The sequence below is a fragment of the Acanthamoeba castellanii genome (genome assembly GCF_000313135.1).
Source record: "Acanthamoeba castellanii str. Neff unplaced genomic scaffold scf7180000083937, whole genome shotgun sequence".
NCBI lineage: Eukaryota > Discosea > Longamoebia > Acanthamoebidae > Acanthamoeba > Acanthamoeba castellanii.
Window position 1 is genome coordinate 18,568 of NW_004457673.1, and position 22,294 is coordinate 40,861.

The 22,294-nt window shown below is 56.2% G+C and overlaps 7 protein-coding genes across 7 annotated transcripts in view; 4 read left to right on the plus strand and 3 right to left on the minus strand.

Moving 5' to 3' along the window:
* Positions 1 to 1,304, plus strand: part of ACA1_019220 (amidohydrolase family protein) — a gene marked incomplete at both ends in the record, with an annotated part of 3,780 nt that extends 2,476 nt beyond the window's left edge. The window contains 4 exons of the mRNA XM_004353550.1: positions 112 to 375; positions 485 to 637; positions 759 to 1,025; positions 1,107 to 1,304. Coding sequence (XP_004353602.1) covers positions 112 to 375; positions 485 to 637; positions 759 to 1,025; positions 1,107 to 1,304 — 882 coding nt within the window. The remainder of the gene's footprint in view (positions 1 to 111; positions 376 to 484; positions 638 to 758; positions 1,026 to 1,106) is intronic.
* Positions 1,305 to 1,646: 342 nt separating this feature from the next.
* On the plus strand, positions 1,647 to 3,081 carry ACA1_019330 (transporter, major intrinsic protein (MIP) superfamily protein; the record flags this gene model as incomplete). Its single annotated transcript, XM_004353551.1, has 6 exons — positions 1,647 to 1,845; positions 2,067 to 2,213; positions 2,315 to 2,476; positions 2,535 to 2,584; positions 2,671 to 2,783; positions 2,883 to 3,081. The coding sequence occupies 6 exons, from the start codon at positions 1,647 to 1,649 to the stop codon at positions 3,079 to 3,081; spliced, it is 870 nt and encodes a 289-aa protein (XP_004353603.1).
* A 761-nt stretch (positions 3,082 to 3,842) lies between these two features.
* Positions 3,843 to 8,725, minus strand: ACA1_019340 (phosphorylase kinase alpha subunit; the record flags this gene model as incomplete). The annotated part of the gene is made up of 14 exons (XM_004353552.1): positions 3,843 to 4,089; positions 4,236 to 4,619; positions 4,766 to 4,865; positions 4,947 to 5,202; positions 5,321 to 5,487; positions 5,581 to 5,832; positions 5,925 to 6,071; positions 6,162 to 6,641; positions 6,739 to 7,242; positions 7,354 to 7,474; positions 7,574 to 7,848; positions 7,922 to 8,228; positions 8,324 to 8,423; positions 8,583 to 8,725. The coding sequence occupies 14 exons, from the start codon at positions 8,723 to 8,725 to the stop codon at positions 3,843 to 3,845; spliced, it is 3,483 nt and encodes a 1,160-aa protein (XP_004353604.1).
* Positions 8,726 to 9,683: 958 nt separating this feature from the next.
* Positions 9,684 to 13,478, minus strand: ACA1_019350 (FGGAP repeat domain containing protein; the record flags this gene model as incomplete). The annotated part of the gene is made up of 16 exons (XM_004353553.1): positions 9,684 to 9,788; positions 9,871 to 9,982; positions 10,038 to 10,117; positions 10,209 to 10,356; positions 10,454 to 10,576; positions 10,663 to 10,860; positions 10,943 to 11,022; positions 11,163 to 11,477; positions 11,542 to 11,680; positions 11,851 to 11,917; positions 12,023 to 12,158; positions 12,249 to 12,688; positions 12,751 to 12,807; positions 12,933 to 12,964; positions 13,053 to 13,181; positions 13,279 to 13,478. The coding sequence occupies 16 exons, from the start codon at positions 13,476 to 13,478 to the stop codon at positions 9,684 to 9,686; spliced, it is 2,361 nt and encodes a 786-aa protein (XP_004353605.1).
* Positions 13,479 to 13,602: 124 nt separating this feature from the next.
* Positions 13,603 to 16,136, plus strand: ACA1_019360 (superoxide dismutase [cu-zn], putative; the record flags this gene model as incomplete). The annotated part of the gene is given in 13 exon segments (XM_004353554.1): positions 13,603 to 13,678; positions 13,811 to 13,905; positions 13,984 to 14,031; positions 14,137 to 14,250; positions 14,400 to 14,476; positions 14,625 to 14,755; positions 14,875 to 15,044; positions 15,064 to 15,132; positions 15,213 to 15,320; positions 15,400 to 15,495; positions 15,575 to 15,629; positions 15,733 to 15,879; positions 15,985 to 16,136. 13 exon segments carry the CDS (start codon positions 13,603 to 13,605, stop codon positions 16,134 to 16,136), a joined length of 1,338 nt encoding a protein of 445 aa, XP_004353606.1.
* Positions 16,137 to 16,282: 146 nt separating this feature from the next.
* ACA1_019370 (copper/zinc superoxide dismutase) lies at positions 16,283 to 17,903 on the plus strand (the record flags this gene model as incomplete). Its single annotated transcript, XM_004353555.1, has 7 exons — positions 16,283 to 16,590; positions 16,683 to 16,777; positions 16,903 to 17,095; positions 17,180 to 17,301; positions 17,377 to 17,550; positions 17,637 to 17,812; positions 17,889 to 17,903. 7 exons carry the CDS (start codon positions 16,283 to 16,285, stop codon positions 17,901 to 17,903), a joined length of 1,083 nt encoding a protein of 360 aa, XP_004353607.1.
* Positions 17,904 to 18,323: 420 nt separating this feature from the next.
* Positions 18,324 to 22,280, minus strand: ACA1_019380 (kinesin motor domain containing protein; the record flags this gene model as incomplete). Its single annotated transcript, XM_004353556.1, has 13 exons — positions 18,324 to 18,428; positions 18,519 to 18,626; positions 18,729 to 19,367; positions 19,514 to 19,707; positions 19,837 to 19,947; positions 20,047 to 20,161; positions 20,250 to 20,677; positions 20,777 to 20,966; positions 21,070 to 21,246; positions 21,343 to 21,465; positions 21,575 to 21,831; positions 21,930 to 22,046; positions 22,160 to 22,280. The coding sequence occupies 13 exons, from the start codon at positions 22,278 to 22,280 to the stop codon at positions 18,324 to 18,326; spliced, it is 2,685 nt and encodes an 894-aa protein (XP_004353608.1).
* Between the last annotated feature and the right edge of the window lie 14 nt (positions 22,281 to 22,294).

A 22,294-nucleotide genomic window follows, 5' to 3' on the forward strand; every position in this document is an offset into this window, starting at 1 on the left:
CAACCTGGCTTGGTACCCCCCCCCCAATACTCTCACCGCACACACGCACACTTACTTTTATACAACACTACAACACGACACGACACTCACGTGCGCACACAACGCACAGGAACGCCTGGAAAGACTTTTCCTACGTATGTCGAGGAGCACTATGTGCGGGACATAGAGGCCGCCGCACCCCAAGCGCTGCGCTTCGCCGGGGCGGTGTTCGTGGAGGCCCTAAGCGATGAGCCAGCCAAGGAGGCCGCCTGGGTCCAGTCCCTGGCCGATCAACAGGCACCCGGGCACCAGTGGCTCAAGGCCATGGTCGCCTACGCCTACCTCCCCGACCACGACATCGACGCCCAGCTCGCCACCCTCGCCCGCTTCCCTCTCGTACTACCACACACCACACACACCACACACCACACACTACTGTTGTTGAAGCTGAAGCTAACGCTAATGATGATGTGCTGTGGTGCGGCGTTGTGGCCGCAACGCACAGGTGAAGGGCATTCGTCAGATCATCAACCACCACCCGGAGAACCCAGGCCTGACCTGGCCCAAGGTGCACTCGGGCGACTACCTGACCACCGACGAGAAGTTCCGCCACGGGTACTCGCTGCTTCAGAAGTACGGCCTCTCGTTCGATCTTCAGGTAACCCACGCCCTAACCCGCCGCAACCAAGACAAGTTCTAACGCACACGTCATGACACACACACACACACACAACACACACACACACACACACACACAAACAACACACACACACACACAGGTGAATCCGCACCAGTTGAAGGATGCGGCGGCGTTCGTGGCGCAGTTCCCGGAGATTCCGGTGTGCCTCAACCACCTGGGCTGCCTGCCGTTGAAGGAGGGCACGCCCGAACAGCACGACGCGCTCATCGCCACGTGGCGCGAGGGCATGCAAGCGCTGGCCCGGCTGCCGCACGTCTACGTCAAGCTCTCGCAGCTCTGGTTCTCCAAGGACGGCTGGGAGAAGAAGGGCTCCGCCGAGGAGCTCCTGCTCAAGTCTCTCGTCAAGGTTCGATCACGCACACGCACACGCACACCGCACACGGCACACCGCACACGGCACACGCACACGCTCAAATGGGGACTGCAGGAGACGCTGGATCTGTTCACGTCGGAGCGCTGCATGTACGCGTCCAACTTCCCGGTGGACAAGCTGTCGCTGACGACCGCCGACATGTACCACCGCTACCTGGCCTGGAACGAGGAGTGGGGCCTCGACGCCAAGGCCCGCGACGACCTCCTCTACGCCACCGCCGCCAAGTTCTACCGCTTCAACAACACCGACTGAGTGGTTTGTCCACTTCTGCGAAACGGTGATGGTGACGTGGTGGACGGATGGTAATAGTGATAATGATGTGATGTTGTTGGTGTCGGATGATGATGATGATATGTAAAAGAAGATTGATAAAAATCATTGAAATAATGAGAGCTGGGAGGACCAAAAAACGGTGGAAAAGTAGTTGGCCTATCCTTCTCTCCTGAATCGCCGCCACAGCTGATTGGCCGCAGGCGCAACAGTTTTGCGGCGAGATCCGCACTAGTGCCCTGGGTACAAGTAGCAGAAGAGAGCAAGAGGAGGGAGGACACTCAACAAGCCTCACACAAACACACACACACACACTTCCCTAAGATGCCGTTCAAGTTCCCGCATGGTGCGACGAAGGTGTTCAACGTGCTGGCCCCGTTTGTGGTGGAGTTCATAGGGACCTTTTTCCTGGTGACGGCCATCGGCCTCAACTCGCTCCACCCCGCCGACCAGGGCTCACTGGCGCCCTTCGGCATCGGCTTCACCCTCGTCGTGGTCGTCTTTGCCGGCGGCCACATATCCGGTGCGTTCCCCCTTCCCTATATTCCCAATTGATGAAGAGATTTCATTTTTGAATTTTAATTATTCTGTTTCTGACCCTATTTTCCCTCCAGGCGCACACTACAACCCAGGTACCGCACTACTGCGCCACAATTAAAGAGGCTGGGCCAGTGATTAATTTAATTTTTTATGTTTTAATTTACTTTCATGTTTTTATTATCTTTTCATTTTTTTTCCGTGCAGCGGTCACACTGGCTGTGTGGCTGAGCCGGAGAGGGAAGATCAGCGGCGTGGACGCCATCATCTACGCCATCGTGCAGGTGCTCGCAGCCTTCGTCGCCGGCCTCTTCTACTGGTTCATCAAGGACAACACCTTCGCCGTAATGCCAGGTTCGTGTTGCCTGCTTCGTCGTCGTGTTGCGTGTGCGGTGATGCGTGGCGTGTGGTGGCTGACACTCGCGTGTTGCGACGGTGTGCTCACATCATCACAGGCCCAGAGGGAGAAGGGCGTGCCCTGTTTATGGAGGCGGTGTGGACGTTCCTCCTGGCCACGGTGGTGCTGCAGACGGCTACCACCGAGACCCAGGCCGGCAACTCCTTCTTCGGCCTCTCCATCGGCATGACCGTCGTTGCCGGAGCCATCACCGCCGGCCGTACGTCGCGCCCAGCCACTGCATTCCTCTGTATTTTTTCTCATATTCTGCATTCCAGCCATTTCCGGTGGTGTGTTCAATCCGGCCGTGGGCACGGGCATCCTCACGGTACGATTTATAATTATTTTGATTATTGTTGCTTTTATTTTTTAGAAATATGAGTAATTTGTTTTTAATATTATTGATGGTTGCAGGTGAACGCCCTCCACACGCGAGAGGCCGAGGACCTGAAGTACTTGTGGATCTACTGGGTCGGGCCGCTTGTCGGCGGCCTGTTGGCCGGCATCACCTTCTGGTTCACCAACAGGTAACCCTCTTCGCGCGGGCCGCCATCAAGACACGCCCATCTAACAACACACACGACACGACCAACGACACGACCAACGACACGCATGACACTCTTCAGGCGAGAGTTCCATGATGACCCGACCGTGGAGGTGGTCGACACGCACCTGTTCTCGGCGGACGTGCGGTCGATCGCCGACGTGTCGGCGCAGAAGCGCGAGGGCGGCCGAATCATCAAGGGCATGATCAAGAAGGAGATCACCCACCTGGGCGGCCACATGTCGCCCGATGAGACCGACCCCATGATCAACTACCACTGACCATCAGCTTGCTTGTATGACTGTTACACTTTGCAAACAAAAGTCATACAGTGCATTTTAAAATGTGTAGTGTCAAAAAGCTGTGGTGCACTTTTTCTGACCTATTGTTTTTAGTTCAGCGAATGGTTTGGTGATCCCATAATGGGCTGAGGGATGAGCTTTTGCCGCCTTCAAACTGGGCTGGTTCGCAGCTTACCTGTACGAAGAACCTCAAACCACTGCCAAGGGTTGGGGAGTAGGTATCTTGCTATCCCTTTGTCTAATATCACACCCTCCTCCTGCAAAGGAGTACTGAGGGCCACTGATGTGGGAATAGCCATGTTAGGAGCCATAAGCCTGTCAGGACCTACTCGGGGGGTTCAACTCCCTCCAGCGGTAATCTTCATCTTTTGCTCCGGGGAGAATGGGTTGAACCCCCCCCCCGAGTAGGTGTGATCGGCCAGTTGCCACAACCCAGAGTGGTCTGTTCATCAGGTCTGGTGAGAAAGTAAAAAGCTTGGTCCCACTGGGTTTCGATCCCAGTACCTTATGCGTGTAAAGCATACGTGCTACCGATTGCACCATGGAACCCTTACCACCACACAAACCAAAATCAAATGAACCAATACTCCTTGAACATCCTAGAAACACCCTAGCCCACCCATTTCCGAAATCAGCTTTCGATCAAAAATAAGTAGTATATATTATTGAGAATTGTGTACGTTGAACAACAGGTGGAGTGTAGGAAAATCTGGCTGCAAGGGGCCTTCAAGGGAGACAGCCTAGTGGGAGGCGAGCTTGAAGAAGGCCTTGAGCACGTAGATGGCGTGGCGGTCGGGCGGGATGCCGTAGTAGAACGACCGCTTCTCCTCCTTGGTGGCCATCGGCATGTCCATCTCGCACTCGAACAGCTCGTCGGTGGAGATGAAGGTGAGCGGCTTGGCGTTGATCTTGTTCCGCCCGGGCGACACCAGCGGCGACGTCAGGCAACGGTCCTCCCAGGCCGTCTCCACCGCCGTATCAATGAGCCTGTGAACACAGAGAGCCAACGTCAGAATTTGCGTGTGGCGTGTGTGTCGTGGCGTGTGTCGTGGCGTGTGTCGTGGCGTGTGTCGTGTCGTGTTGCGTGTGCGGCGTGTGTCGTGCTATGCCATGCGTGTTGTGAAAAGACGTACTTGTCGAGAGCGATGACGTCTATGCCGAGACCCTGGCCCTGCTCGGCCTTCTGCTTGACGATGGCGCTGAGGGCCATGAGGGCCTCGATGATGATCTGTCGCTCCTCGGGCACGGTGATGTTCATCAGCAGCCGCTCGACGCGCAGCGCAAAGTTCTTCTCGCCGGGCGTCATCTCGGCGAGCGTGATGGTGCTGTCGATCGTGTCCGACAGGATCGAGAGGCCCTTGACCTTGGCCAGCAGGCTCCACATGCGCTGGTAGAAGTCGTGGGGCACACGGTAGAGCGCCCCGGCCCGCTTCCTGCGCCGGAGCCAGTTGACCTCCGACTTGAGGTCCCTGGAGTTGTTTGAGTGTCGCCGATCGCGATCGTCAGACTTGTGTGAGCTGCGTGACGGCGATGAAGATGAAGACGCGCGCACAGAAACGTGGTGGAAAAATGTGATGTGAGGTGAAAGTGACGTGGCGTATACGTGGAGTGAAGGTGAAGGTGAGAGTGAGATGATGGTGGTGGCGATGGTGATGATGATTACCTAGCGGCGCAGAAGTTGAGGGAGTTGGAGAGCGACTTGCCGTCCTCGTGGATCGACTCGTTGACGTAGTCCTCGTACAGGAGCACCTGATGGAGCAGCTCTACAGAGCAGAGAAAAGAAAAGAAAAGAGGTCGTGAGAAAATGGCACAACTATGAATGGAATGTAGAGGAAGTGGGGTACTCTTCATCTGGATGGGCGAGAGGGCCATGAGGTGCTCGTAGAGGTGCTGGTCGTACTCGTGGCCGAGCGAGAGACGCTCCTGCTCGAGCTCGTGCATCATGGCATCGATGATGAAGCCGACTCGGAGCCGGAGCGAGCCGTCAAAGAGCGACGGACGGGCGCGCATGAACGAACCGATGTAGATCAGAAGCTCCTGCGTCAGCGCGATGTCCCGGATGTCCCTCTTGCAGAACTTCTTCATCTTCTCGATCAGAACCTGCAATTGCAATTGAACATATTGTGTGAGCCATTATTTATGATTTGAAGGAAAATAACATTAAGAGTTGATTGATGTTTTAATGAATTGTAATTAAAAAAAGGGGAGGGGTGCGTACGCCGGGGGCGAGGGGCTCGCGGATGACGGTCTCCTCGCTGACGGACCTACCGATGGTGATCTCCTTGCCCTGGACCAGGATCTCCGTGACGCAGCCCATGAGACCGAACACGATGCGCTCCAGGAGCGACGCCGCACGTCGCACGACCGACCACTTGTTCAGATCGGCTGTAGAGAGAATTATTCGTTGAGTGATCACATTATATATGCGTGTGCGGTGGTGCGTGTGCGGTTGTGTGCGTGTCGTGCGGGAATACGTACTGGCCTTGTCGTAGACCTCGTGGATGAGCTCGCGGACGGTGGCCTTGCGGCCGTCGGGGTGGACAAAGTCGGTGGCGTAGTCGAGGCTCTCGAGCGAGGCCAGGCGCTGGAGCAGCAGGACCTGCTCCTCGAGGTCCTTGGCGTGGTGCAGGCGCTGCAGGATCTGCGCGCTGGACTTCAGGTCCTCCACATCCTCCATCCGCTTGATCGAGCTCTCCTCTCCGCTCTCGTTGCTCTCCGCCTGCTGCTTCTCTGCTATTTGAATTATTAGCATTATATTTTAAATTAATGATTATTCAAATATAATAAGACAAGAAATATAATAATAGTTGTAAATAAAGTACCCTTGGTGGCCATGGCGGCGAGCAGGAAGGGCGGAATCTGGGGCGACGAAGACATGGCGATCTCGTCGTCGATGTTGAAGCTGTTGGTGCGCGGGGATTGGGGCTTGAGGAACTTTTCCTGCTTCTTTTTGGCCAGGACACAAGCGTCTGCGTATGTAGACACATATCGATCAGCATTCCAACATACCAACAATACATGGAGATTATATACTCACATATAGATGTGTTGGAGCGTACCTTCTTGCTTGACATACTCGTCCATGGGCAGGAGGTAGTGGCGGATAGTGGTGACCTTCTTCTCGATGGGCTGGGTCGAGAACTCGAACCGCTGGAGGAAGTCGATGCGCGCGGTGGTGGCGGTGACGAGCAGCTCCTGGAGGCGGCCGAGCTTGATGCGCTTGTCCTCCTTGAGGTCGCGCATGAGCGACAGGAAGGCCTTCTTGCCGTCCTTGAACATGTGGCGATCGAGCAGCAGGGTCATGGTGGGCCGGCCGGGCTGGCGCCAGTGCTTGCTGACGAAGGTGATCTCCGACTTGATGGTGTCGGCCAGCAGTTGGAAGTCGTGGCTGATGTAGAAGTCCTGCTGGTCCATGAACTGCGGGATGAACACGCACGTCTTGTTGTTGATGTTCAGCACTCGGCTCGTCGACAGCGAACCCATCGGGCGATCCGGACGGCCCGACAGCCCCAGCTTCTCATTCACTCCCAAATGTTTGTCTGTAAAAAAAATAAGAAAAATTGAAAAAATATTAGTATGTAAATAAGAAAAATAAACTAAAATTAAGAATAATAAGAAAATAAAAAATAATCGTACTGTAGGCGTTCTGGAGGTCGCGGGCGGGGCGGAGCTGGATGGGCTCGATCTGTTCGGGCACCTGGGTGGAGATGCCGTACTTGAGGAGCTGGGCCTGCAGCTCCTCGTCCTCGGCCAGCAGGCACACCTGGACGCGGGGCTCCATGTTGTAGTGCTGCTTGTGGCGGCCCAGCGGGTCGATCTCGCCCACGGCCAGGAGGCCGTCGTCGATCATGCGGCCCAGGTACCACAGGCTCTGCGCCCAGATGAGGGGCACGTTCTCGTTGGGGTGGCGCGGCATGGAGTGCGGCTGCTTCTTCTCGCGCTCGACGTACTCGAGCGGCACATAGTAGAGTTCGGGCAGCAGCCGGACGCCGTTGACCACGACGGATACCTTCTCCAGCCGCTCGCGATACTCGGCCGTCTGCTCCTTGTTGCCGGTGAAGAGCCCGTCCAGGTAGAGATAGGTGTAGAACAGGGGCCACTCCGACTCAATGTTTTCGAAGCGCTTCAGCTCCCACGGCTCTGTGCACGTCAACAACAAGAACGAAAAAGAACGAAAAACGAAAAATAGTTGATAAGCGAAATGTTGTGCTTTTGTGTCAAAAGCCAGCAAGTGAGAGATGATTGACGTACCATACCAGATCCTGGTCTTGTCTTCCAGGACGGTCTGGTGGCCGTCCCTCAGGAATCGCTTGCAACCGTACTCGCCCTGGAGCTTGGTGATCACCTCGTTCTTGGTCCGTTCCACCAATTCCTATACAAACCCAGGCACGCCGGCCAAGGTCAGCCCACCACCTTGTCGCTGCCGGGCCAGAGCGTCGCTTATCAAAAAAAAAACAAAAAAAAATCGTACCTTGTCTTCGACGGCGAAGGCGGGGAAGGAGATGACGCTGAGCAGGGCGGCGTCGACCTCTTTGGAGAGCGACTCGCGGGGCAGGAGGTTCTCGAGGGTGATGCGGTTGCGACCGATCTCGTCGCCCAGCACGTGGATGACCGACGCGTGCGAGCCGTAGCAGCCGAACAGGTCGACGCCGTTGATCGACTCCAGCGCGGCCTTGGCCATACCCACCGACGACGTGTTCAGCTCCACGTAGCCGTTGTTGATCTTGTTACCACGCTCCCAGATACCTGTGTATGTGTCGTCTCATTGTGAGCACACACGCACGTGACACGACACGACACGACCGCACAAGATTGTTACCGTAATCGGGAGTGCGATAGGCGCGTTCGATGTAGAAGACGAGGTTCTGGACGAAGGCGACCTCGTCCTTGGTGAAGATGATGCGGAGACCCGAGGTGGTCATCTGGGCGAGCATGAGCAGGAAGATGGAGGTGGCATCGAGCTGCAGGTGGCCCCAGGCGTGGTCGGCGACGACGGTGTCGCCGGTGGCCGTGTTGTACTTGGCGTGCAGGCAGTCCCACTGGGCGTGCGACTTCTTGAAGGCCTCCACCTTGGGCGCTTGTCGCATCATGCTGAACAGCAGACCGCGCATCAGCTTCACCACGCTCTGTCATAGCCACACCAACACCAGCATGTTGTGAGTACTTCTACTGCCACTACATGTAGTAGTAGGAACAATAATTGGTGTTTAAGAAAGGGAACCTGCTCGAGCTCGTAGGTGCGACCGTCATCGTCGTCTATCTTGCGGTAGGCCAGAGCCAGACCCCAGATGGACAGGATGCTGTACACGTTATCTCGCACCCTGGACGTACCAAACAAAGAAGAAGAAAGAAAAGAATATCAGAAAAGAAACAGAAACTCAAAAAGCAAAAGAGAAATGATGGCCAAAACAATCGGAATTTAGGAGCTGGCGTGAAGAAGATGATGATGATGGAGATTAAGTGATGGCCTGGCAACGTACCAGGCGTCGTTGTAGTCGCCGTGCTGGTTGCACGCGGTCGAGGCGGGCAGGAGGCCAGTGACGGGGTGCTGCCTTGACAAGATTACCGAAGAGATCTCGTCATAGTAGTTGTTGAGCTTCTCTCTCATTTCCTTCGAGAACATCTTGATGTGTTGTGTTGTTGTGTGTCGATCTGCTATGCGTTTGCTCGATCGATCGTTGTGTGGTTGTGGTGCGTGTAGTGGCTGGTTCAAACTCTGTGTGCGTGTAGTGGATAGGAGCTAACAGTTTTTAGTGTGCACTCACTCCGCTCTACTTCCTTCTACTTCCTTCTACTTCCTCTTCCTCCTTCTTGTGGCTTACTCCTTCTCTAAGGGTGTTGTGTGTTTGAATGGGATAATGCTTTGAGCCGGGGTGGTTGCTCTCTCTTATCCCCCAGTGAGTGCTAGTTTGCAGCAGTGACTGTGGAGTAGAGTGCCAACCCAGGAGAAGTTTTGCAGAGAACTGCAAAGGCGAGGAGATACCTTTCTCTCTTCGCTCTTGCTCCTGGCTTGCTGCTGGTGTTCTGATGTTGGGGAGATAGCTGCGACAGATGGACTGACGACGCACCGCTCCGCCCTTTTGGCCACCGGCCCAAAGGCCCGGAGTGTTCGTCCGTCTTGTGCGCCACTGGCGCTTCCCTCCGTTTTTCGGCCCGCATTTTTTCAGAGGCCCGAAGGAATTGTCGACATTTTGGACGTTGACTGGCTTTAGGAGTTGGCGACAAGCGTAAGGTTGTCGGTGGCTGCGTCGCAAAGGGGGAGGTCATTCTTCTGATGTTTCCCGGAGGGTGCCGGAGACGAAGATGAAAACGCCGCATCTTGATCTCCACCAGCTTGCCACGTGCTGTGTGGCTCGTCGCGTTGCTTTGCGAAGCCACAGAAAGGAATCGAGAACGCAAAGGGACCAACCAATCGTTTTTCGTTGGTTCATAACTCTCACTGTGGTTGAGTTGCTACGTATGCACCCATTCTTCATCGTTCTGGATCCTTGCTTTTCAAACGCAAGCCACTGACCTTCACAAGTGTGAGGGGCACCGCGAAATGAAAGAACGAAGAAAGGGAGAGAGGGCGTGGGGTAGGGTCATGACCGCGACGATCTGGTCTTGGCTACGCCCGGCGCTCCGGGCAGACCGTACTGGTAGAAGAGCGTCGCCGCGCTCAGCAGGAAGGGTCCCACAATAAACCACTGGAAGATGGAAGTGATTGTGCCAATCAATTGTGAGCGACTGTCATACGTCGAGCTGAGCCGGAAGGAGGGGCTTTCGTACCTTGAGTGTTCGCGCGAAGTTGGCGTTGCACTGGATAGTGAAGCTGTCGTGCCACTCCTCGCTCACCTTGTTCATGCCCACCAGTTCCACTCCGATGGAGTTGCTCACCGTGCTGTGATAACAGAATCAGTCAAGCTCAACTTCGCCGCGGGGGCATTACTACGTACGCTGGCACGTCCAGAGCGACTGAGTAAGCGCCCGGATCCGCGTAGGTCGTCTCCAGCACCTTCTTACCGCCCACGTAGAACTAAGCGAACACACACCGCACACACACACAGGGAATCAGACGTCAGCCCAGGCTGATGATTGTGGCAGCGGTTTGGAGGGGCGAGGCGTACGGTGAGATGGTAAGGGGCGAGCGGCGTCTCTGCGTTGTCGATGATGCGGAAGGGCACGGTGAAAGTGCGACCGGTGACCTGGCGATACCTCTCGCCCTCCACGTAGATGCCGTACTCGCCACCCATGCGGCCCTGCCCGTTGCCTCGCCTGCAAAAATAAAATTCCAAAATGAGAAACAAATATATAGAATAAAACAATTAATTAATTAATTAATTAAACAAAAAAAAAAATAATAGCCACGTACACCGCGGCGAGAGGCAGCAGCGGAAGCGAGGTTGTGAGGGCGAGCAGGCGGCCTGAGGTGGTGGCCACCACCAAGTGGACCTCACCGTTGCCCAGCAGGTCGTCGGCCAGCACCATGCCCAGCCTGCTCACAAGTGGCCACGCGAACGGACGAACGCGCATAGTCAGCAATGAGTCGCGCGAGAGAACACGTGTGTTGGCTGATGGTACGAGTAGTGGCCGATGTCGATGCGCTCGATGGCCGGGGTGAGCGGGTGGATGAGGTAGAGGATGCCGTTGTCGCCCGTGACGATGATCAAAAGGCCGTCGTCGGCGTCCCTCGTCCGCGGGAGCAACAGCGGGCGGTCGTGGATGCCCGCCTCCAGCCGCATCGGGAAATTCTTCAACACCTTGCCCGTCTTGGCGTTCCTGTTGTTCCACACGCAGTGCATGTCGGCGCAGGATCAGTGAATATTGCTCCTCGCTCTGCACGTTTAAGGCTGCGACGTACCAGGCCCACACATGTCCGAGCTCGGTGGCCAGCACGATATCGATTTGGCCATCACCGTCAATGTCGCCCACCGACGGACCCTGATGAATTATCCATAATAAAATAATGGAATAAATAAATGAGAATTCAGATATGGATAAATGAAAAAAAGACAAAAGAATTGGATTAATAATAAAGGAAAAATGAATAAAGAATAAAGAATAATGAATAGATCGCGTACCACATGAGATGATGGGGTGAATTGGGCGCTCCACAGCTCCTTGCCCTGGTGGTCGAAGACGGCCAAGTTGCCGTTGATGTCGTTGGCGATGATGTCGAGCTTGCCGTTGCCGTCCACGTCGTGCATGGCCACGCGGCCGTGGATGCTGTCCATGGAGATCGGGAACTGATCGTCGTCCCTCACCTTGCCCGTCTTGCCCTCGAGCAGGTACAGCACGCCCAGGCCGGTGCCCACCAGAATCTCGACGTTGCCGTCGCCCTCGATGTCGCCCACGCTCGGCGACTCGTAGATCTGGTGGTGGTTGCGCCGTGTGAGCTAAAGAAGAAGAAGAAGAACGAAGAAGAACGAAAAAGAACGAAGAAGAACGAAGAAAGCGTACGTAGGGAGAGTAGGCGCGGTCGGCGAAAGAGAGGTCGAGCGGGGTGTGCCACTTGAGGGTGCCATTGGGGAGGTTGAAACACACAACTCCGCTGGACGCGTATTTGCTGTCGTCGGCGCCCTGCTCCTCGGCCCGCGCGCTGTAGTTCGTGTTCACACACACACACACACACACACAAACGCACGCACACGCACACGCACGCACACACACGCACACGCGCGCGCGCGCGCACACACACACCGTCACGTCAGACTAGTCTGCCTTCGGGCTCAGCTTTCTTTTGTGCGCAGGTGGAAGAGGACAACTTACGCGTAGAGGTAATAGGACACGGCGACCACGAGGTCGTCGAGGCCGTCACCATCGACATCGCGTACGACTGCATCCACCATGCGAACATACAGGAGATGACGTCAGCACTTTCTCCCATAGTATTTATCAACTACTCATAAATCAGTGTAAAGGGTCGCGTTGCGCGGCGTACCGGGTTCGGCGAGGACGTGCGGGTCGAGCACTACGACGTTGTCGTCGGGCTCGGGGATGGCGAACTTCTTGGCCGGCCGGACGCGATTGAGTCGCTGCTCGCCCATCATGTTCTCCTTGTCCACTGGAAGGAACAGCTGAAGCAAGATATATACACCCAGCGTTAAGCTGATGTTCGCACACACACACACACACACACGCACGACACACACCGCACGCGGACGTACGTCGAGGCTCTTGATGCCAGCGGCAGGTAGCCAGCCCTCGAATCCCTTCCATACGGCGTCTTCGGGCTCCTTCTCCGCCTCCACGGCGCTCGCGCCGGGCGAGCTCTGCGGTACGGGCGAGGTTGTTCTGGGCGGCGAGCCGATGTTGGGCACCGGCGGGTTGGGCGGGAGCGGCGCGCCGGGCGGCTGGTCGAGGCCGATGCCCAGCCCCGTGGCGAAGTCGCGGCTGATCTGGTGGACCTTCTTCGCGGCCCGGTCGGGGTCGCGCACGTAGAGCGAGAGCGAGGGCAGCACGTTGCGGGACTCGAGGCCGTCGAACCAGCCGCGCGGGACGGGCAGGTGCGGGATCTCGAACGGCGGATAGGCGAGGGACCACCCGCTCTCGTGCCACACCCGAATGTTCCCGTCCTCGCCCACCGTCACCACCTCCTCACGACCGTCTGTCGACAACCAACCATTATCAGACACAGCTCGTGTTGCGTGGTGTGGGGTGTGTGTGTACCGCCGGAAATGTCGTGCATGGCCATGAAAACGGGACCAGTGCCGCCGTGGTTGAATGCTGTAGGACGTGATGAGCAGCAGGCCATACAGGGAGCGAACACCACGGGAGGGGTGGAGTTGGGAGGGGCACGTAACTGGGTAGGCGGCGGCCAGTGCGTGCATCGAAGCTTTCCACGCGGCCACCGGCGCTCACTAGCACCTGCTTCGTGCCATCGCTACACATTTGTGCCCAAACGCGTGTTGTGTGTGTGTGAGTGAGAGAGGGAGGGAGCGCGCGCGAGCGAGTAGGGAGTGTGCGTGTACCGGTAGAGGTCGACGATGCTGGGCGTGGAGCGCGAGGGTCCGCTGAGGCTCACCTCCCACAGCAGGTCGGTATCGACGTGCCATGTGCCATCTTCAGCCGTCTTTGTGTGTTGCTTCTCCTCTGCTCCACTTGGTTCCGTGTAGCGCCACAAATCGAAAAGCAGTAATCATTTGAATCGATTTACAATAAAATGCAATAATACTGTAAATGGAGGCCGAGGAGTACAAGATGAGATCGAGAGGATTGAGTGGGGTTTTCTCGCGGAATGGATTGGGAACGTAGATGGCAAGCTCATTCTTGGTCTGCGTGGGTTGCTCGTCCACGCGCGGCTCCTGTGCCACGGCGAAGGAGCCGCACAGCAGCAAGACCAGCAGGCCACCCAGGAGTGCCAGCCCGCCAGTGAATCGCCTGCTGTGGCTCTTCATCTTCTCTCGTCCCATCCACAACCGAAGAAAAACAATAAAAAAAAGTTCTATGACGTCAGCAGCCTTGTCGACGAGATTAAAAATAATATTAATTCGATCGGCAGAACCGCACAGATCACAAAAGATGAGTTCAGCAGCTGCACTGCTAACGATTAGCGTGGCGCTCCTCGCGCTCTTGACTTTCTCGAATGCTCAGCCATGTACGTAAAGTGATTTTCGTACGATGATGAATGAATTTACAAATCAAGTTGGCCTCTTTCTCATTTTCTCACCACATCATTACTTCCTTCTTTTTCATGTTGGGGTTTGTGGGCCTCCAACTACTACTGCAGTCCGCGCGCAGTGCGTGTTCACCCCCACGACCGACTACGGCAAGGCGCTCAACATTCGCGGCCACCTCTCCTTCTACGCCGCCACCCTGGGCGACGTACGTGGACATCACCACCCATCACCTTTTCTTGTCGCTGCGACTCACCATCGACTTCAGGTGCGCGTAGGAGCGCAGATCACCGGCAACCTCGGCACCGCCGAGTATGCCATCAGCATCAACGACGTGCGTTTCGTGTGTATGCGCGCGCGCGTGCGCGCGGTGGTTCGTGTGCGTGTGCGGCGATGACTGCGCGTGTGGTGATTCTCAAGCACCGCCCGGCTTTGGCAGTTCGGCGACATGACGAACATGAAGACGGGCGAGTCGGCCGGTTCCCGTTTCATTGGCGCTGGCAGCAGCTCCCACGGCTGTCCGCCCAGCCCGGAGCGCCGTGCTGGCGACCTGGTACCCTCACACCACGAGCCGTAGAAGAAGAAGATGGAAGAACAAAGAACGAAGTAGAACGAAGAACGAAGAATGGTTATTGGCGAGGTGAAGTATCGTGAATGCCACACGAAAAGAGACGGAACCAACTACTAATGTTTCTTTCACAGGGCAACTGGCCTGCGAAGGACGGCGTAATCGATGCCTCCCAGAACGTCAGCTTGGTCGAGCTGGTCGACGAACAATAGTACTCACAGCTCTCCTGTATGCCATTTCCACTTTTATTCTCACGACACGACCAACGACACGACACGACACGACACGACACGACACGACACGACACGACACGACACGACACGACACGACCAACGACACGACACATGGCGCGAACAAAGCTCGATTGTGGGCCTGTCCGCGGTGCTGTACGCCAAGCCCGACAACTGCAGCGACCCAACAATCCCCGACAGCAACCGACTCGCCGTGTGCGTGATCGGCATCGCCAACTCCGATAACAACCCCTCGCTCAGTATACGCCATCCACTGCTTCTCACGTCTGCATCACTAGGTCGCTCACAATCTGTGTCGTGTGTGTCGTGTGTGTCGTGTGTCGTGTGTGGTGTGTGTCGTGTGTCGTGTGGCGGATAGACGCTAATCCGAGCCTCGCGAGCGCGGTGGCCGTGCTGCAGCCCACCACGAACTGCGACGCCAGCTGCTCCGGCACCGTCTGGATCTTGGCCACTTCCCAGGTCAAGTCCTCGCCCCTCCCTCCGGCGCTTCGCCTCTGCTGCGAGTCTCACATTCTTAACTCCGATCTGGTTCCGAACACGTGGGCAGGGCGTGCAAGTCGTGGCCAGCGTGGCCGGTCTGAAGGCCGGCGCCAAGCACGGGTTCCACATTCACCAGGTATCTGAAATATATATCTTTGTTTATTTAGTTATTTAGTTATTCACTGATTTTAACTGCAACAACCAATTATTTTGCAGTATGGAGATCTTTCGCTCAATGACGGCACCAGCGCTGGCGCGCACTGGAACCCGAACGGCCGCAACCACGAGCTGCCCGGAACCAACCCCCGCCACGTCGGCGATCTGGTTCGCCCCCCTCTCTTGCTCTTTCCATTTATACGCATGGACCAACCAATTGCACGCCTGGAAATCAATTGGGTTGCAGGGTAACATCCAATCGTTCGATGCCCATACCGGGCTCGGGTGGTACAACTTCACCGACGCCAACATCCCCAACGTCTACTCCCTCCTCGGCCGCTCCGTACGTTCTTGTTTTTTTTTGTTTTTTGTTTTTTTGTTTTTTGTTTTTGCTCCTCCGCCCTGACACGTGGTCACCTCAGGTGGTTGTCCACGCCGACGTCGATCACGGCTCTGGCGCCGGCTGCGATCAAGCTGGTACTCGTGTCGTGTGGCGTGCATGTGTCGTGCATGTGTAGTGTGTCGTGTGTCGTGTGTCGTGTCGTGTAGTGAGTCAATAATCCTCATAAAAGATTAATAGGAACGGCGGGCAAGCGGCTGCTGATCGGCGTCATCGGTGTGGCCAACACGGCCACCCTGCCGCCGGCGCAAGTGCCCATCACCGTCGACAACAAATACGAGAACCTCCCCTGCGTCACCTCCCCCTCGCCTGCCCCCAAGCCCCCGAGTACGCTCACCACTTTGCACGCACACGCACACGACCGCACACGCACAACCGCACACGCACACGACCGCACACGCACACGAACTAAATCGTTGATGTGGGGCGCAGCCGAGGACAACAGCGGACTGAAGACCGGTCTGGCGATCGGGTGGGTGCTGGTGGGCGTGCTGGCGCTGGTCGTCATCCCCGGCATGATCGCCTACTACTGGCTCAAAATCCGGCCCGGTGCCGGCGGCGGCGAGTTCTACCGCAGCGTCTAGGCGGGCCAGTTGTTTCTTTTTCTTTGATCAAAACCCAAAGACTCTCATTTCCTCGCAGTTTCTTGTCTTTTTCTCTGTGCCTTTTCTTGTGTAGCACCCACACCCACTTCTCTGTTCAGACTACGCGTAGTACAACTACAGACTGCATGGGGCGGCCAGCGCTGAAGATTTTAGTGGTATTGGCGACAGTGGCGGCTGTCGTTTGCAGTCTGCCCCACCAGGGCGAGGCGGAAGATGTGACGTGGTTCCAGGGTTTCGAGAACTCGTCCTCGTCGGCCCCGGACTTCGACGCCCACGCAAGACTGGCGGCCTGCCGCAGTCTTGTCGCCACGCCCGCCCCCGTGCGAGTCATCGACTGGAAGGACCCTCTGTTCGTCATATGGTTCCCGCCCGCCAGCAACAGCAGTTTTGAGCATGAGTGGCTTGAAGACACCATCCTCGCTAAAGTCAACAGGTGGCGCCCACGTCATGTGTGTGTGTGTGTGTCACGTGTTCTTACCACGCGTGTGTGGTGTGCCATTCTCTGACTCACATGTTGGTGCACAGGCCCGTTATCTATCACTACCCGGAAGGGTGCCACCTCAACGTCCGTTATCGTGGAACGCATGTGCCTAAGCACGTCCTCTACGTCATTGGGGCCGGTACACACGAGTAGCCGCGCTTGGATCTACAACGTTCGTCGCGCTCACCATCAGTTTGCCTGTGTGCGTGCGTGCGTGCCTGCGTGCGCGTGCGTGTGCGTGTGTGTTTTGTTGTTGTTGTTTAGCCCGAGCGCCAGAGAGCCTGGCGCAGTGCCTGGAGGAGGCTCATGCACTGCGGGCGAAGCCAAACAAGAGCGCTGATGAAGCGCTGATGGCGCAGGCACGGATCGGGCTTGTGCATCTGAGCGACGAGCACATCGGTTTTGCGGACCTCTGCTCTGCCGAAGACTCCATTGAAGCTCCCATTAGCCACACAAGGTCATTCACGCACACGCACCACCGCACACACACTACCGCACACACTGCCACACGCACACCTGACCATTTGACATCGCAGCACAGATGCGACTCGCGGATCGTGCTGCTGTACCCGCTGGTGGACTACGTGCTTCGCAACCACTGGCACCCGAAGCTGAAGGTTTACGGCGACAAGGTTCGGTGGTTTCCACTGGGCCACGGGTCAGGTATGTAACAAAAAAATGCATCACGCCAAGCGAGTGCGTGCATGAATGAATGAATGAAGTCAATGGTGTTCGCAGGCTTCGGGCGCCCGGCATCGAACGCGATCCTGCCGGCTAGCCATCGGAAGTTCCGGTGCAGCTTCCGCGGGGCCAAGTGGGAGAACCGAAGGGAGTTCATCAACGCCATCAACAGCTTCGCGGCGCAAGGCCGGCTCAACTGCCAGATCACCTGGACTGGCGACTTCAACAAAGGTGAGCCATGGCGAGCGGAGTGGAGGGAAGAGAGAGAGAGAGAGAGTCGTGCTCAGCACTTGTGTGGTTGATATAATGTTCCACAGGTCTTCCGGTGACCGCCTTCCGGAAGGAGCTGCTGGCATCGGCGTTTGCTCCTTCTCCTCCGGGCCTCTACAACCCCGATTGCTTCCGTATCTACGAAGCCATGTTCGCCGGAGCCATTCCGATCATACCTCGTCACTTCCAGTTTGAACCTCTGGGAGACCATCCCCTTCCCATGGTGACCTCATGGTACAGTGCAAACACAACTGACACAACACAGCCTATTTTCCTCTCACTGCTGTCATTCACAACAGGAGCCAGCTGCCTGAAACCATCGAAAGGTTGGAAGCAGAAGGCGTTGACGTTGTGCAACAGCGTGTCTTCTCCTGGTGGCACAGCTTTGTTGCAGGACTGCAGACAGAGATAGCTCTTGTTATTGCATAATTCTGACCACAAACTGACGAGGAATTGAAATGTTGTGCTCCTGGAAGTCCTGGCCACAAAGAAGGAGTATGGTGTGGATGTGTGCAGGCGTGGATAGAAGGTGCATCGTGCGTGTGCGTGTGCGTGTGCGCCCACATACGCAGGATAAATAAAATGATTTTAATTTTATCCTCTTATTTTCTTGGTTTATTTTATCTAAGCTGTGCCACCAGGTTTGTTACTTCCTGATGTTGCACTGCAATTGTTGATGTGAAGCAATGGTGTGTACATTCGCCGACATGTTGGGGCTCGCCACGTTGTGTTCATCAGACGACCTCCCACACGTTCCGCTTCATGAAGGCCTCAAAGAGCTTCTCGCCCAGTCCTATCTTCTTCAGCTCGACCAGCTGTATGTTGTGATTTTCAGTCGACTCAGGTACGTCAACCATAACGGAAAGTTGTTTGGTTGGTCGCATTGCAACGCACGACCAATCAATTCAGCACACAGGTAAGGTCCGTACCTGGCGGAATGGTCGGTTGTCGATGATGGCCTCGGCCCGCTTCTTGCCGATGCCGTGCAGCGCCAGCAGGTCCTTCATCGAGCCCGTGTTCACCACGTGCAACACATCCTGCACAACACACACCAACACATGGGTGAGCGCACACCAACACATGGGTGAGCGTTGAGTGGTAAAAGCGAAAAGCGAAAAGCGAAGGCGAAAGCGAGGTACCTCTTCACGCTCGTCGGCGCCCTGGCGGGTGTTGGTGGCGATTCCGTGGTCTTCGCGGTCATTGTCCTCTTCACTGTCGGTGTCGGCCTTCTTGATCCTCTGTGCGCTCTGCCGGGAGGAAACCTTGATGTCCAGGTAGTCGCCATCGTCCTCGCTGTCGTCTCCGTCATCGTCTTCGCTTTCGCTAAAACGATGTCGCGAGCTCATCTTGCTCTTCTTGTTCTTATCCTCTTCCTCTTCCTCTTCCTCTTCCTCTTCGCTCACCACTTCTTCTTCCTCCTCCTCCTCCTCCTCTTCCACGCTTTCCTGATCGCTGGCCACCTTTTCCATCACTTCTTCTTCTTCCACTTCTTCCTCTTCATCGACTCGCAGAACCTCCTTCTCCGCCTTCCTCTCGGTGACCTCGGCCTTAGCTGAGGCGGGTGACGGCCTGAGGCGGACCTTCTCGCGCGCCACAGCCGTGGCCGTCTCTGCGGATGCCTTCGATGGCTCCCTCTTCGTAGTGGCGGTGGTGATCCTGGTCGCGCCCTTGCTCGAGCTCAGACTCTGCGCCGATGCGGGCCTGCTGCTCGTCTTGGCCGCCGGCGTCTGCTGGCGCCTCCTCTGTTCCACTCCCACTCGCTCCGCGCTCGCGCTCGCCTGTACACCGCACGCGCACCATCTAAGCAAGACGAACTACCATATGTGTGCGTGTGCGTGTGCGTGTGCGTGTGCGGTCGTGTTGCGTGGGGCGTGTGCGGTTTTTTTTTCTCTTTCTCTCGTTTTGAAAGCTGAGGAGAACGAACCTTTCGGGTGGCAGGCTGCTTGGTCCCGCTGGCGTTGTTGTGATCGTCGCAGTTGTCAAAGGACAGCTTCTTGGGTCCGGTCAGTAGTGTCTTGTTCTTGCTCTTGCCGTCGTCTGACAGCGTCAACGACTGCATGAGCGACGACAAGCTCGACGGCTGGAATGGCGTGGAGGCATCCTTCTTGGCTCTCCTCTCTAAAGATAAGAGAGAAATAAATAACAACGCAGTGTAGAGTGAGTGGTGTGCATGCATGTGTTTATAGATAATATATATACACACGCACCACACATGTACGGTGGCACGTGTGCGTGTGCGGTGTGTACCCTTGAGAGCGTTGACGTCCGCGGGTGTTGCGGCCTCGGTCCGTTTACGCTCCTCCAGCTTGGCGATCTTCTTTCTGATCGACGGCTCCTTCTCCGGCATCACCTTCATCACTACGCACGATGCCAAATAGATAAATAAGTATAAAGTTGATAATTATGATCATAAATGATTATAATTATTGAAATCAAAAAAGAATGGCGGGCACGCACGTCGGTTGTAGTAGCGGATAGCCCGATCGTACTGGCCCTTCTTCGCGTACTTCCTCGCCCGGCGGGCCATGTCCACGCCCGTCGTCACTTTCGTGAACGGCGTCAAAAGCAGAGCCTGTGCGCATGTGTGCGGTGGTGCGTGTTGCATGTGTGTCGTTAGGCCGAGGTGTTGTACACTAAAAAATGTTGTTTTTTGTGCGCACCTTGGAATCTCCGTTGCCGTTCGAGGCTGCCGGGTCGACGTTGTTGCCGCATTCGTCTTCGTCGTCATCATCGAAGCACTGCTCCAGGTGGCGCTTGTTGGTCTCGACCAGGCGCCGCTCCAGCTCCTTGAGCATCCGGAAGTTCTCGTTCTCCATCTTCGACTTGAGCACCTCCTCGCCCCCAAACATGTCCTTGATCCGCTGCTCGAGCGCCTCCTTCGTCTTCTGCGCGATGAAGGCCTCCAGGTCGCCCACGTCGATCTTCTGCCCGTCGCCACCGCCGCCAGATGATCGCTCCTTGGCCCCAACGCGCCTGTTGTTACCGTTACCGTTGTTGCCGTTGCTGCGGTTCTCCTTGCCGGCCGCACCGGGCATGCGCTTCTTCAGCTCCAAGTACTCCTCCAACAGCGCCTTGCGCGAGGCCTCGTCTGCACCACCAGTCGAGATAGTGATCGGTCGACCAGCAATAATTAAAATTAAAATAAATACAAGAATAATAATATATTGATTGGGGCGGCATGGCATACCGTCGACGGTGTTGACGACGGGCTTGTTGATGATCTGGCGCGACTTGGAGGCAAAGTTGAGGGTGTTGAAGGTGTCCTGGTAGTGGTTGACCGAGGGCGAGATGTTGGCGATCATCACGCCATAGCTGCGGCCGCCGAGCGAGTCCTGCAGCAGCCGCGTGAGCTTGCTGTCGCGGTACGGGACCCGGCTCTGTGCGCGCACAACAGCCCCAATCGCACGTTCCGACGTGAGTGGAGTTGCGTGGTGGGAAAAAACACGCTGGCTGGTGGCGATGGTGGTGAGGATCACGTACCGATCCGTCATTGAGCGCGTTGACGACCTTGCCCAGTACGAACAGGGACTTGTTGATGTTGCTGCTCTCGGTCATCCGAATGCCGATGTTGTCCGTCCGGCGATTGTCCTCGCTGCCGGCCAAATCGATCAGGTGCAGCTTGCCGACGTACTTGCGCTTGCCTTCCCTGTGCTTCACCTGATATGCCGCGTGGAGAGTTTGTGGGGGGGGACAATCAATTGTTAAGAACAGTGTAAGTCAAGAAAGACAATAGTGTAGAGACCGCTGAGGTACCGTCAAGATGAGCACGGCGTGGCTGCGGCTCGAGTGGGCGTTGAGGCTCGTAGGCGCCACCGTCCTGTTCTTGCAGCCCTCGGCGTAGGTGTTGGCAAAGTCCTCGTATGTGCGCACGGGCAACTGTGGTGGGCGCAGCCACGCAAAAAGACATAAACAAACAGACAACAAACACACAGACAGTTTAGTGGTGGCAGAAGGTGATGATGATGATGAAGCGGTCGAGGAATACCTGGGCGAGGTCGGGAATGATAATGTTCTTGTTGGTGTCCTCGCGAATGGGCAGGTCCTTGGTCTTGGGCCGCAGCAGGTCGAACACCTTCTCGTTGTAGATCTCCAGGTAGGAGACGGTGACGGAACACTTGCTGGCGTGCGTCCCCTTGGAGGCCAACGCGGCCGTGTGCTGGGCGGCCAGCGACACCACCTTCCTCGCCACACGGGGGATCAGGCCCGGCTGCTCGTCCGAGCCCTGCATCGTGAAGGTCTTGCCTGGGAGCAACAACAGTGAGATCAAAACAAAACAGATTTGATTCGATGATGCTGGTTAGTGGTGAAGAGGAAAAGTGTGGGAAAGGGGTAACAAGTACCTGCGCCGGTGATGCCGTAGGCGAAGATGGTCGTGTGAATGCCCTTGAATACGGAGCCAATCATGGGCTCAATTTCATTCTTGAACAGATCTTCCTGCTGCGAATCGGAATCGTACGCTCCATCAAAGCTTCAAGGTGTTTGGCGAGCGTGAGATTGGTGAGATCCATAATTGTGATGGGAACCCATCGAAAGGGAATGTACCCATAGCTGAGTGCGGGAGCGTGCGCACTTTGGCGCAATTCGATGGACGACTTCTCTGACACCACCACGCAACGCTTGTTGACCTCCTTCGCCACGAAGGGCCGAATGCGTACCACCACCTTCACCTTCGAGGGCGCCGGATCCGTCATCTCCTCTTCCTCTT